This window comes from Dendropsophus ebraccatus, chromosome 15 (assembly GCF_027789765.1).
Source record: "Dendropsophus ebraccatus isolate aDenEbr1 chromosome 15, aDenEbr1.pat, whole genome shotgun sequence".
NCBI lineage: Eukaryota > Metazoa > Chordata > Amphibia > Anura > Hylidae > Dendropsophus > Dendropsophus ebraccatus.
This window is the reverse complement of record NC_091468.1, coordinates 27,889,486-27,904,989: the sequence shown is the minus strand read 5'-3', so window position 1 is coordinate 27,904,989 and position 15,504 is coordinate 27,889,486. Positions and strand designations below refer to the sequence as shown.

The 15,504-nt window shown below is 42.2% G+C and overlaps 1 protein-coding gene across 1 annotated transcript in view; it reads left to right on the top strand.

Annotated features, from left to right (window-relative positions):
• Nucleotides 1-15,504, top strand: part of SMOC2 (SPARC related modular calcium binding 2) — a 133,695-nt gene that overhangs the window by 68,432 nt on the left and 49,759 nt on the right. Inside the window, exons 6-7 of the mRNA XM_069954411.1 lie at nucleotides 2,926-2,976; nucleotides 3,936-4,010. Coding sequence (XP_069810512.1) covers nucleotides 2,926-2,976; nucleotides 3,936-4,010 — 126 coding nt within the window. The remainder of the gene's footprint in view (nucleotides 1-2,925; nucleotides 2,977-3,935; nucleotides 4,011-15,504) is intronic.

Genomic DNA, 15,504 nt, shown 5'->3' with positions numbered 1-15,504 from the left:
TCAGCTGTTCTTTCTTCTGAAAACACAAAAATCTGTGGGTGAGCCTTTCTCTTCATCTTTCCCCTCCTTTCCGAGACGGCTGATGTAAACAAGTCCCTGGCAGGCTTTATCTTCAACTTTGTAATGCTGAGGATTATTCACAGTGAGTTCATCAGCAAATTGACCTCAGATTTACCCTCCTAGCATTACAAAGAAGCAGCAAAGTTGCAGATACAGCCTGCCAGTGACTTGTTTACATCAGCCATCTAGGAAGGTAGGTGGAGAAGGGGAAGATTGAGAGAAAAGCTCACACACAGATTTTTGTGTCTTCAGCAGAAAGCAGTAGATCAGAACTAGGGGAAGGATAAGGACGAGTATGAAATGAAATGTTAGTTTTTTCATATTTAAAGCTTTTATTAGTTTCAAAGAGAAGTACAGGGTAGTACAGAGGTAACTGAAAACAGTCAAAATAACAGTAAGAAGTGAGGAGCGCAGGCTTCAAGGCTGAACACATGAATATCCTGGTGCGAGCACATACCCCAAAATTCACAGTAGTATAGTCCTCAGAACATATCAACAAAAATAACATGAGAAGAGGCATGGAAGGGCCTTACTAGAGGGCAAGGCTGAGGTCTACATGGCTGTTTACCAAGCAATATTCAGGCTAACAATTCAGTATTTCAAATTCAATATTCAGGCTAATTATTCAGAATAACAATTAGAGGACAAAAGACAGAAAAAAGGAAAGAAGAGGCAAGAAGAGAGGAATAGTCAGTCTGCCAGCATGGTCCAGGGAAAAGAGGGAAAGGGGAGGGGGAAAGAGGAGTGTTCAATCTGGTGAGGACACAGGTCTAGACAATGTTACACCAAAAGAGCAAAACAAAGCTGTCCCAGGGGTACCATAAGCGGGCAGGAGCAACCTGGGTGGAATGCGTTTCCGCCCTTAGTTCTTCCATTCTAGCAATTTGCAACACCTCCCGGAGCCACTCAGACATCTTTGGGGGGGAGACAGATTTTGCATATAAGTTCTCTCACCTTGTCCCAAAAACCCCTGAGCGGCACACAATCCCACCATATAGGCAACATAGTTCCACTAGCATCTCCGCATCTCCAGCAGACGTCTGAGATCGTGGGGTATAGTTTGTGAAGTAATACCGGAACTCTGTACCACCTGAAGACAATCTTGTAATTGGTTTCTTGAGACTTGCAGGAAACAGAGGCAACAGAGGCCTTATGACAGAAATGGAAGGATTTGTCCCATTCCTCAGGGGTCAGGTCCCTGCCCAGCTCCCTCTCCCATGCTCGTTGGAATTTCAACTTATCATCCCTGTTGCTGCTTAAGAGTAAATTATAAAGAAGTGAGACCGTATGACAGGGCGCTTCCTTAGAGATGCATAGTTGTTCAAGATCAGTTAAAGGGGTACTCCAGCGGGGGGGGGGGGCATTTTTTCCTGGGACCGGGGAGGAGGTGGCTGAGGGAAACAACGTCCATTCACCTCCCCGGTTCCAGCGGCGGGTCCCGCATCGCGGCGCTCCGGTCCCTGGCCGCTTCCTGGTGTCTGGTGCAGGCCCGAGACGTGACGTCTCAGGTACGCTCAGCCAGTCAGTGACGGAGGCGGGATCCCTTTCAAGTCCGCTCAGATCTGTCACTGACTGGCTAAGCGGACCTGAGACATATAGTCTCGGCCCGCGTCAGACACCCGGAAGCGGTCGGGGACCGGGTTCCTTACTCTCCTTCGGGAATACCGTAATATGAACCGTAATATGAGCCGTAATATGAGGGCTTTTCCCTGCAGGCATCGAGTCCACCGCAAGAGCCAGTTTTTCTGACAAGAAGGAGTCATCTAACTTTTCAAGAAGCGGGGCGGGTATGCTTTGAAGTGCAGTGGATTTAGGAAATTCTGCCAAGGAAGGGGCGGGAACTGAGGAAGATTTAGGTAAATTATATAGCCCTGTATAAAAGGAACGATAGGCCATTAAAATGTCATTGGTAAGATGGGACAATTGGCCGGCTTGTCTCGCAGTGCACACACCAGTATCCTGCCCGATTTATTACCTCATTCATATATGGTACTAGAGCAGAGCTGCCTAGAACGGGCATGTTTACGATCCAGAAGATTAGATATATCATGTCTCGTCTTCTCCAATTCCCTGAGTGTCTCCTCCGTCCTAGACAACTTATGGCGCGTCTCAAGATCTTGCAGGGAGGAGAGCAGGAGCTTTAGCTTAGCTGCCACTTCCCTTTTCTGTCGGGAGCCATGTTTGATGAGAACCCCCCGAGGGACACACTTCAAGGCCTTACAACGGATCTGCGGGGTCGTGGTGTCGGCGGTGTGATCAGCAGCAAAGGCCAGAGTTGCTGATTTCAGATCTGACAGACACAGTGAGTCCTTCAGCAAAGACTTGTTCAGCATTGTGTGCATTAGATGTCCATCTCCCCATTGACTTAAATGCATTACCATTGCAGTCAGTTAAATCATGGCAAAAACTGACGTTTATTTTTAAATATCAAAATCGGCCACTTTTTCTCTCTTTTTGACGTTGTGTGAACATAGCCTATCTGTTGGTGTAATAGGGTCTATGGAGCCATCCAGGCTGGACGGACACAGAGTGGAGAGAGGAAAGCATAGCAGGAAAGACTTCTCCCGGCTTGTGTTCCTGATGGGCCGTGGTCTGATCAATTAAAACTTTCGACATATCATTTTAAAGGGGAAGCTAAATTGTTTTCTTTCAAATCAAATGATGTCAGAAAGTTACACAGATTTGTAATATACTTGATGAAAGAAAAAAACATTTCAGCAGACTATTCCATTAACATGTCAAAGTTTTTTTTTTTCATTGACAGGTATGCTTTATTTGTAACTCTTTAATTTTTTTCTGATTTTTGATCTATTCATATGTATTTACAACAATAGCTGACTATCAAACGTTTTCTTTTTGTTGTAGATGACGTTTCTGTTCCATCATTAGAAACACAACCTCAAGGGGATGAGGAAGGTACTTTTTTTTTCTTTATGTATATATCTATTTCTTTTCTGTTGTAAATTGTTACAAAGTAATGACTATATTATTTTATAAAATTTATATTTATAGTAGTAATGACAACGACAATGCAATTGACATGCCTAAGGCTATGTTCACACGTTTATTCAGCTCCGCTTAAGTCTAAAATAACGGACGTCATTCAGCTGTCTGGCCTCTCCTTAATGCAATGATGGCTGTTTGTACATTATTCTTGTTTGGTTGCTAATTGGCGTTTGGGTGCGGCTTAATTGAAAAGTCCATTGAATTTTATAGTAAAAACAGAAAGAACAGTGACAAAAGAAAAACTGTGTGTGAACAACTAATAAAAACATCCGCTGTTTGCAAAAGACGTCTGAAAATAATGAACATGAATATTATTTTAACGTCCGCAGTAATAACGTCCGGTATTCAATGCATTGCGTGCGTTGGACGTCTGTCTTTTCATTGACTTCAATGCATTGCCATTGCAGTCAGTTAATTGCAGAAAAAACAGACATTATTTTAAATTGCAAAAGCGGCCGCCTTTTCTCTATTTTTGATGTTGTGGGAACATAGCTCAAATGTATAAAATAGATAATTGGTTTTCTTTGATAAAAAAAAAAAAAGATACCTAATGAAGGCTCTGTAATTGTAAAAGCCGAAACGTGTTTTTAACAACATTTTTTATTGTTATCTGGGATGTGCAATTCCAATAATTTGTTAATATTGTGCAGCATTGGTGCGTTTCATGGTTGTTTGCACTTTCGCACAAAGAGGTTTTTTCCTGTGCAAAAAAAAAGAGAACAATTTTAGTCCCAGGCTATGTCCGGTATCAAAACACATTTTTAGGCAAGTCATACAATTATACTGTCGCTTTGAATTGTTCGTACTGTATAAAGCAACTTTAAAAAATATGAATTAAAATATTTTATTTTGGATCTCTTCTGGTTTAGATTTTGCATCCCGCTATCCTACTTTATGGACAGAACAAGTAAAAAGTAGACAAAATAGAACCCACAGAAATTCAGGTAAGGTATACTTTCTTTAAATTATTATAGAATTGAGGCGTATCATTGCTGTGGCCATTAATTGGTTAAGCGGGTATTACTGGCTGTGCAGCAAGAGAAATTTACTTCTTTTCCTTCAAAATCCGTGTTACAGGAGCAAGCAGTACTCTACAGTACTTTAAAATACGATATTTTCCGGTGTATAAGGCAACTGGGCGTATAAGATGGCCCCTGACTCTTAAGAAGATTGTCAGGGGTTTGCCTTATACGCTGGAAAATGTTAAAGAGGACCAGTCACCCCCCGTGCGGGGGTGACAGGCTCCCGACCGCCCGTTAGAGCCCCCTATGCTCACGTGATCCCGCCGGGTCCCGCTTCCTGAGCCGGTCGGGTCACGGAGATAACAGCGCCCGAAGCCCGGCGCGCGCACTGACAGGAGAGTCCAATGCCCATAGAGAATGATGGAGCATCGGACTCCACATTCATTCTCTATGGGCGTCTGACTCTGCTGTCGGGCGCTGATATCTCCGTGACCCGACCGGCTCAGGAAGCGGGACCCGGCGGGATCACGTGAGTATAGGGGGTTTTAACGGGAGGCCGGGAGCCTGTCACCCCGGCACGGGGAGTGACAGGTCTCCTTTAAGCCCTGCCTGACTTCAACCCTGCTGCGGTCAGGCAGGGGTAAACTGCAGATAAAAACTGTTTACTCACCTAGGGCTTGTTCCCGGCATCCGCGCATCTCTTGTCCCGTTCTCGGCGCAGGCAGTGTGACATACATTGCCTGCGCCGGAGATCCTCAAAGCTCTCCCGGGCAGCCGAGCATCTCATCGGAGAAGCTTGGAGACACTCTGCTGCCAGGAGAGCTTCGGAAGAATGACAGAGGCTTCGGGAACTTCTGGCGCCTCTGTCATTCTCCCAAAGCTCTCCCGAGCAGCCGAGCTTCTCCGATGAGACGCTCGGCTGCCCGGGAGAGCTTCGGGGATCTCTGCCGCAGGCAGTGTACGTCACATTGCCTGCGCCTGGAACAGGACAGGAGACGTGTGGATGCTGGGAACGGGCCCCAGGTGAGTTAACTGCTTTTTTTTTTTTTTTTATAGTGGTCACCCCATACGGTGGGGATGCATCCATTATTGAGCTCCCCCACCATATGGGGCGACCATACCCGGTGTATAAGACGACCCCCGACTTCTAAGAATGGTTTTTCGTGGTTAAAAACTCATCTTATACGCCGGAAAATACGGTATTTATCTATTTCTAAAAATGAAGAGTATGACATATCTGGTGAAGAACATATGCCTCTTGTAAAGTCTTAGATACAATCATTTGTTTAAAAAGTAACAAAAAAGGCTTTTCAGGTAATAGTATTTCTGAAGCTGCACAGTTTGGGAAGTGTTTACGTGCTGCTGTAGTTGTGAGTCATTGACAGGTGAACAGGTGAATGTCCACACTGAAGGTGCATGGGGGAGGTCCGACACGCTGTTGTGAAGCAACATGAATGAGGGGGCTAATAGACATATGTGTAAAACAACATTTTGGTCAAATCTTACTGTGTATGGGGCGTAGAAGAAGACAGATGTTTACTGAACTTCTGCTAACAAAGTTGCATTGGAAGGAAAGGCTTAGATTTTCTCTGTAGTACTGGATCGGATTGGATCCACATGTTTCTAGTGGAGGGGTGTAATGAGCTGTCTGTTGTAGTTATTTAACAATGGTTTATTGGTCTGTGATTTAGAAGGGAAGTAGACTGAACATTGTTATAACATCTACATATTTTATCTAACTGGAAATTGTATTACTTTCTATATTATTATACTTCTACTAAACAACCACAGCTTGTAACACCCGTAACAAAAAAAAGATACAAAACTGTTTTGTACAAAACCCTCTGGTGAAAGTAAGGCTATGGACATGCCAGTTAACAACATTAAATTGTTTAAGGTTTTTGAAATTTCTTTCATCCTTAATTCAGTGTTACAGGTGGGCCAATTGTGACTCTTTTAAAGGTTTTTGTTTCTCACCTACGGGGCTGTATGGGGTGTCATTTTTTGCGCCGTGATCTCTAGTTTTTATTAATACCATATTTGTGTAGCTTGGACTTTTTGATCACTTTTTATTAAATAAACAGTAAATAAACTTTATATTGACCATAAAATAGTTAATGAGCCATAAAAAGTCATAAAAATGTACTATAAAAGAGAAAACAAAAATACATAAGAGATATTACTATGTAATATAGCCACAAACATCATATAATGGGATTTTCAGGAGCCGTCAGAGCAGTTTATTCACATTTCGAGGAGCTGTTGAGCATACGTAATAGAGAAACTGTATTACATATATTGTATTATACAATTTATAGAGAATAACCCTGCATACAGCAACCTAAGAGAAATGGGTATTAGTTAGAGTGAGATATTCAGACCACGGGGCCCAGTGAGACTTAGCTATGGGATAATGTTTAGTTTTCCGAGCATGAAAAAGTTCTATTTGATAAGACTGACTGACTAATCTAAGAGTCTCACTAACATTAGGAATGGAGGGAAGTTTCCATGTTTTTGCTATAGTAACCTAGCTGCCAATATTATATGACTAACCGCTATTCTTGCTGGTGGGGGATACCTGTGGGATTGAGAAAACACACAGCTAAAGCCGGGTCAGGGTCTAAACTTTGTTTTTGTTTAAGGCTGATATTATGTCAAAGATTTCTAACCAAAAGGAGTGTATAACTGGACAGAACCACAACCTCTCCAACACTGCCCAGGGGAAGTCAGGTCTATTTTGGAGATGTGAGAAGGGGTAAGATACCATCTTAGAACAACTGTTTGAGACATCTCCCAATGTTTAATCCCTTTAGATATACGTTTAGTCCATCCACATGCCTCTCCCCGTTCAGTGATCGTGTAAGAGTGATGTAATTATAATTCTCATTTTCTACAGTAAGAAGGTTTAGCCTCGTTATTAAGCATCATAAGTGCCCTATAAAATTTAGAGATCCTAATATAACATATTATTTTATCCTTCTGGCCCAGTAAATGGGATTTGTATTGCCTTAACAGAGACAATTTCATGTTATAATAAACATGTAAGATACAAATGTAAAAAAAGACTTTTTTTTCCAGTAAATGTGTTAAAGAAAAATTACTCACTCCTAAATATTTAAAAAATCACAGGAGACTGAAAACATTTGTACTATGTAACACCCGTAACATTTCATGTAACACCCGTAACAGTCTAATTGTGTTTTTTGTAAAGAAAAATTTAATTATTAAAAAAGCTTTTCTTAGTCCTGTTAAGATGCTAGGTCTTTTTTTTGTAACACCCATAACACCTAGTTAACAGTTAATAAAAAAACCCCTGCAATTTAACCACATAGGTTAAAAATATACATTAAGACGCATCTGTATATACCATAAAAACAAATGTAATGTATGTCCTCATTTATTTATACATTTTAAGCTGTGCGAATGTAACACCCGTAACAATGGAATGGCCCAACTATTAACTGTTTTAATGTGGTTCATTTAAAGGGGTAGTGCGGCGCTAAAAAATTCACAGAATAACACACATTACAAAGTTATACAACTTTGTAATGTATGTTATGTCTGTGAATCACCCCCTTCCCCGTGTCCCACCACCCCCGCCCATGTACTCGGAAGTGTGTGGTGCATTATACATTACCTGATCCGTGTCGTGGCCGTCCGCCATCTTGTGCCAAACGTCATCTTCGGACGCACAGCCGAATCGCTGCCGCCGTCCCCCCTCCACCGCGTCGTAACTGTGCTCAGCCGCGATTGGCGGTAATGTATAATGCACCACACCCTTCCGGGTACACGGGAGGAGGGGGGGTGGGACACGGGGAAGCTAGCGATTCACAGACATAACATACATTACAAAGTTGTATAACTTTGTAATGTGTGTTATGCTGTGAATAATTTTAGCGCCGCACTACCCCTTTGAGGTTTAGTTCAAAAAGTTTGCTCATCTCTATTATTGATCCATAGATTTGGTCCACAAATGATGCTAACATTGGAAGAAGGGAATGCTGGGCCAGTGGCGGCAAATGTGAGGGGAGCAGCAATGATTGGGGGGTGGGGGGATCTAGGACCAATCTGCCCTCAGCCCATAGGGCTCTTGTTACGCCCTTGTTTATTTCCTTAAGGACCCATGACGTACCTGTACGTAAGCCCTCTGTACTATGCAGTGCAGCCGGGGACCACAGCTACTAGCCGGCGTGGGCTAATTAAACATTTAAATGCCGCGGTCAAAACTGATTACTGCCTCCTAGTAATTGAGCACCAATCCGGGATGACATTACTGAGGCCCAGCCTGGTATGAAAAACAGATCAGGTTCTCGCAATTGCTTCATAAGAACTCGCTGTTCTTCTTACTGGGCTGGGCCTTATTGACATAATGACGCTGGTCCTGGCTCTACGCTTGATTACTATGGACAGCCCTTAGTAATTGAGCACCAGATACATGTATGTACTGCATTGATCCCTATGAGAAATCTGTGCATTTCTCATAGGGGTCCCCTAGTGGGACTATAAATTACTGTGAAAAAAAATAAAAAAACTTTAATAATAAAAAAATCCCTTCCCACAGTAAAAGTTCAAATTACCCCTTTTCCCATTTAAAAAAATAAATAAATAAAATAAACTAATAAAGATTTTTGCTATCACCACGTGCCCAAACATTCCTGATCTCGCATAGTAATCTGTGTAAGCTGGAAAAAACTCCAAAGTCCAAAAATGCGGATTTTTAGTCACATCACATCCAGAAAAATTGGAATAAAGGTTGCAAATAAGCAAGCAAGGTACCAATAGAAAGTACAGACAATGACACCTCAAATACCCCATAGACTAAAAAATAAACGTGTTATAAGGATCAGAATAGAATGTTTCACTTTTAATTTTTTTAAAGCATTTAAATAAAATGTAAGTTATATAAGTTGACTATTATAATCATAGTGAACATAGATAACATGCCAGTTTTACCACAGGGCGAATGGCATAAGATGAAAACCTCCAAAATGAAATATAAAATGAAACTACCGCAGAAGCATATAGCATTACTTACCTATCTATTCCAGTTTTTAAACTACCAAAAATTCATTTGCTGGTACTGGTTCCAGCATGCATTGCTTTCCCTCAGCTGTTCATCACAGTCCCCCACCCTGCCCATTCCCCACCCAAATCTGTTGCAGAACATCTAGGCTGTTTTCACACATTGCAGTTGCATTGTGTTATTGAATTATTTGCAGAACTTTATCATTTCATTGTGTTCCCACTAACACAGCACACAGTTACTACCTGTAACACCACACAACACGCTGTATTCTCTACCTGTAACACCACACAGCACACTGTATTCTCTACCTGTAACACCACACAGCACATTGTATTCTCTACCTGTAACACCACACAGCACGCTGTATTCTCTACCTGTAACACCACACAGCACGCTGTATTCTCTACCTGTAACACCACACAGCACACTGTATTCTCTACCTGTAACGCCACACAGCACATTGTATTCTCTACCTGTAACACCACACAGCACATTGTATTCTCTACCTGTAACACCACACAGCACGCTGTATTCTCTACCTGTAACACCACACAACACGCTGTATTCTCTACCTGTAACACCACACAGCACACTGTATTCTCTACCTGTAACACCACACAGCACGCTGTATTCTCTACCTTTAACACCACACAGCACACTGTATTCTCTACCTGTAACACCGCACAACGCCCTGTATTCTCTACCTGTAACACCACACAGCACGCTGTATTCTCTACCTGTAACACCACACAGCACGCTGTATTCTCTACCTGTAACACCACACAGCACGCTGTATTCTCTACCTGTAACACCACACAGCATGCTGTATTCTCTACCTGTAACACCACACAACGCCCTGTATTCTCTACCTGTAACACCACACAGCACACTGTATAATATACCTGTAACACCACACAGCACTGTATTCTCTACCTGTAACACCACACATCACACTGTATTCTCTACCTGTAACACCACACAGCACACTGTATTCTCTACCTGTAACACCACATAGCACGCAGTATTCTCTACCTGTAACACCACACAGCATGCTGTATTCTCTACCTGTAACACCACACAACGCCCTGTATTCTCTACCTGTAACACCACACAGCATGCTGTATTCTCTACCTGTAACACCACACAGCACGCTGTATTCTCTACCTTTAACACCACACAGCACACTGTATTCTCTACCTGTAACACCACACAGCACGCTGTATTCTCTACCTGTAACACCACACAGCACTGTATTCTCTACCTGTAACACCACACAGCTTGCTATATTCTCTACCTGTAACACCACACAGAACTGTTACTACCTGTAATGCTGATATTGGAATAAAGTAAAGAACTTTTTGAATTTAATTAATTTTTTTAATATTAGGATCTGGCATCTTATATCTTTGAAGTTGAACCCCACAATAAGGACTTTATCCGATATTATCTTACATTGGATATACTGTTTATGCCTTGTATTTTCTCCAGGTGGGATTGGCAGTGGCGGCTCTGATCCTCTCTGCCGTTTAGCATCATTTAATTGTGTTACTGCATCATTTTTGTGAAGACGATGCAGTACTGCAATGACACTCCAGCATGTGTGAACACAGCCCTAATTTCACTTCACACTTCTGCACAATCAGAGAAATGAGGGCAACACCTGCTTCTGGCTGGTTAGAGATGGTGGATCACTCAGGGGATTGGGGGATCCAGCCAATCCTCCTGTGACATCACGCCCTGTCCCCTGTCTGCATCATCAGCCTAATCTCAGCAAACACACACAATGTGAGACAGAGGCATGGAAGATTTGTCTCCTAAGGGGGCATTAGCAGAGGGAGCAGGAGACAATGTGGATTGGCACAGAGGCCATTTTTATTCCCTTCCTGGATTTCTATCAGCTACCAGTGTGGCTGAACTGCACAGATATGGTAATACATTATATAGACACATCTATATAACTTTTAATGTACTTTTAATAGAAAACAAGTTTTCCTTATGTGGAGTTCCTCTTTAATAATTTTTTTCTGCTTTTGCAGCATATTTTATGGCAAAATGAAGTATGTCATTACAAAGTATAATTGGTGGCGCAAACAATAAGAGCTCATGTGGGTCTGTAGGTGAAAAAATGCAAGCGCTATGGCCTTTTAAACATGAGGAGGAAAAAAACTGAAGTATGCAAATGAAAATTGGCTGTTACTTGAAGGGGTTAAAGCATAAACTACAATAGAATCCACTCTTGTGGATCAAGAACTGCAGGATGTTCCAGGGTCCTAAATTCTTGCTGGCGTGATTGGTTTTGGTTAATGAATTAATGTTCATCTTCTCCATAGACGTACTGCTTAGTATCTTGATAAGTCCAGCTCTATGGAATAGGGAAGCATCTCTGGATAGAACGGCTCAGCTGAGATTTCATATTAGACAAATCCCTTATTTTTTGTTATTACAGACGAGCCCCCTTTAGCCTCATAAATCATAAAAATGCTCACAGCTCGACAGAAAAGTATCTCCATTTACTGTTTGTTTTAGGGATTGCCAAATTCAGGGCAATGCAAAAACACAACTTCAAGCCAAAGTGACGAAATTCCCATTGTTAGGGATGAAAGGAACTGAAAGCTTCAAATAGACGCATCAAAGGAATGTTATATTTTCCTCTGGATAGATGGTTTAGACATATGACTCATGCAGCTTTAGATGACTTTTTCTGATAAGGGGATTCCATGTAGAAAAATCAAATCATAGACTTGGTGAGCTATGTGTTTCCATTTAATCTAGCGTCACCTTTACTCCTCGCTGCATATGTAAGCAATGCTGTGGATTGTTTTGTCATATACACGGCCGATGGTATTGTAAAGCCTGACAAATTGTTAGGAATTTGGGTAAAAATAGAAAATATTTTTTTTAGCTGGCAAGTACAGATGAAACAACTTTTTACTCTGGTTTGGCAGGTTCGCCGGACTTTAACATAGAGTTTGGGTTTATTCTGATCCAAGCCTTAAAGAAACTGCACTAAAGCAGCTAAACGATTGCAGGCATTTAGCGGTTTTAGTGCGGTTTAAAAAACAAATTGCTCATCTCTAATTACCTATCTGCACTCCCCAAGTGGCCCCTGCAGATGCCAAAATCCTGTTCAGCCAATTACGGTACAGCGTCACAGCCAGTGATTGGCTGAGCAAGCTGTTACTTTCGAGACCACAGCGGAGGACACCAGGGCGAGCAGGGACAGGTGAAAAAACCTTTTAAAATTTTTTTTTAGGTGTGCGGCCGCCATCTTTCTGAACTTGTTCCAAAATTTGCATAAAGGTCGGTCCAGTACGGAATCAACGGCCGTTGTTTGATACAACCATAGAAATAATTGACATGTCAATTATATCCTGTCATTCTGCATTGGTATCAATGCAATTGTCAGTGCAACAACGGCTGTTGTTTGACACTCAAGTCAACGGCCATTGTTTTTGAATGCCAAACAACAGTTGTTGTGCATACATTGTATGAGCATAGCCTTAATGTGCGTTTAATTAGCGTTAATTTGTGTTATTTTCCTGCGATATGTGCAATTCACAATAAAATATCAATATTTTTCCCACAATTCTGTCAAAATCATGGCAAATATATGGCTATTTTACAGCGAAATTGCTAATTTGTGGCAATATAGTGCTAAATATCACGCTAATTAAATGCGCATTTAATGATACATGTGAACATAGTATTACACAAAGATATTTAGAGTGAGATGCTAAATGGGAAAGGTTAAGGGTCAACTTGAACCACCTCCAAAATTAGGGATAAATGCCTTTGCGGGTTCAGGAAATAAATTTCTCTCCGAACGATCTTGGTTAACCTAATTGCATACTGTTTAACAGAGATAATTTACCCTCAGGCTGACAGAAGATTGGCAGGAGAGCCAAGGGAGAAAGCAGAACCATAATCATTGGAGAGAGTGCAATGTAGATAATTCTAGGGAAAAAGATCAAGAGAACAATTGCTAACCGACATATTTAAAACATTTCTTTAAAATGATAAAGGATAAAGAAAAAGGGCAGAAGTGTGTAACAAGGGAATAGACTAGAGATCCCACTGATATAATGATGCCTGCTCTAATTCTAGGTGGGATGATATATTCCCTGCTGTAAAAGAGAAGAATGGAACAAGTCACCAGCCAGTTTTGTGACTATATAAAAACTTTGTTGCTTCTAGATGACTGGACTGTACTATAACAGCACGTACGGGTAACTGCTTCTATTAGGGCAGACAATGGAATAGCTCTGTGCTTGCGAGTCAGTTCTTCAATATTTTGCTGATAATTTATGGAGATTTTAAAGGTTTATGCTTGAATTTTTGCATCTGTAAGTGACTGGTTACTCTATTAAAGAGGCCATTCAGCCATAAGTACTTGTGAATAGATGGCTGGGGATGTTACAGGTGAGCACTGTGCATCTTTCAGTATCTCTAACACAGGTGACAGGGGCAGGAAGGTGAATGCACTTCAGTGGTTCAGTCCGGGGGTGTAACTAGAAATGGCTGGGCCCCATAGCAAACTTTTGATTGCCCCCCCCCCCCCGACTGACCACTAAACGGTCAAGTGAAGTCATAACTACATAACTGCTAGCTCTGGTCAGGAGTGCTTGCAGTTAAAGGGACATTTGCAAAACCCAGGAGACCAGCAGGGCCACCCGGTGCTGCAAATGATGACGGCTCAGGGGGCCCAGTGTATTGCAGGAGCAGGCCATGGGGCCCCTGATGCGGCGGGCCCCACAGCAGCCGCTATGGCTGCTATAGTGGTAGTTACGCCCCTGGTGCAGTCAGTTATTAGCAATATGGTAGAACTATAATTTCTCTTACGTGGAGTAAACCTCACCCAGAAGACTGAGCCAAAATCATTCTCAGGCCATATATAAAGACCTTAATATTTATAAGTGACTGCAGGGGGAACATAACAAACTATCCAGACTCACCACTCCCTGTGACTCTCTAGAGCTGGATTGCCACTTCAGGATCCCCGCCAGGCTCCAGGATCTCCTGCAGAGCCGATGTCATGGCCCAGTTGATGGACTGCACACTCAGCAAGCCAGTAACAGGGGCGGGACGCTGCTCCAGTCACTTATTGGATGAGCAGGCTGTCCATCAGCCGGGAAAGGCATTTTCCCCTAAGTCACGACATCATCTGATGGAAGTCCTGCAGTCTGTCAGATGGTACATCGTGGAAACGAAGAGAGGTAAGCTTGCTTGATTATAATGTTTTCCCCTGCCACCTGTCAGATTATTTAAATGGTAGGACTGCTCCTTTAACGTGAGCCCTTTCTGTACTGGGCCAAGCAGCCAAGGGCCATGGCTATTAGCTGGTACGGCCTGATTGGCCTCACCCGCTAAGTAACTATTTAAATGCCAGTGTCAAAAACGTTAAAAAGCCCTCCATGATGGTTTAGTGGGGAGATCAGCTTCCTACCATGCGAACGCTGAAAACTGATCTGTTATACTTACTGGCTGTGATGCTGATCCTGTCTCGGTGATTGCTTAAGGCTGGCTTCAACAGCCCTCAGCAATCGAGCACAAATTACATAGATTAATGCGCCACATATGTACTGCATTGATCCCTATGAGCAAACATGGTATTGCTCATAGGAGTCCATTGGTGGGGTTCAAATTAGTTTAAAAAAAAAAAAACATATTTTCTGGTGCTGCATGTGGAATTGCCTGGTCTATTAAATCATCACATTCCTGATCCCGCACACTAAACGACGTAAGCGTAAAAACCTGCCAAAGCGCAAAATTGCAGATTTTTGGTCAGATCACATCAAGAAACATTTGAATAAAAAGTAATCAAAAAGTTGCATATATGCAAGCAAGATGCCTACAGAAAGTACAGATCATGTCACAAAAACTCAAAAAGTCCACGCTCTCTGATGCTTATGTCCCCTCCCTTGTGTCTTCATGGCTTTTGCCCGCTGTCCAGAGCTGTCTCCTTCTTTCTCTCCCTTAGTGATTTGCTATTATTCCTACGATACCTCAGCCTAATGGTGCGTTTACACAGAGAGACAGATTTTTGAAGCAAAAGCCAGGAATGGATCTGAAAAGACGAGACATCTCAGTCATTACTTTATGACCTGTTCTCTGTTTATAGTCTGTTCCTGGCTTTGGCTTTAAAGATCTGTCATATAAATCTCTCTGTCTAAATGCACCATTACATTACTGGAGCAAATACCATCTGTACCTGCTGGAGGGATTACTGTAATAATTCTTAGGTAAGAGACCATAGGTATATAGTTAGGGACTCTGAACTGTCATCTCCTCCGTTATACCAGTGTGGAGGGAGCTGCTAAAAAAATTATATAATTATCATGGGTAGCTGTGATAAGAGTCACGCCAGCTGTAGTATAAGATCCTGGAAGAAAATCGCACACATTGTGCAGTGCAATTCACTCAATCCATCCACCCCTAGGATTTTATTGGGCA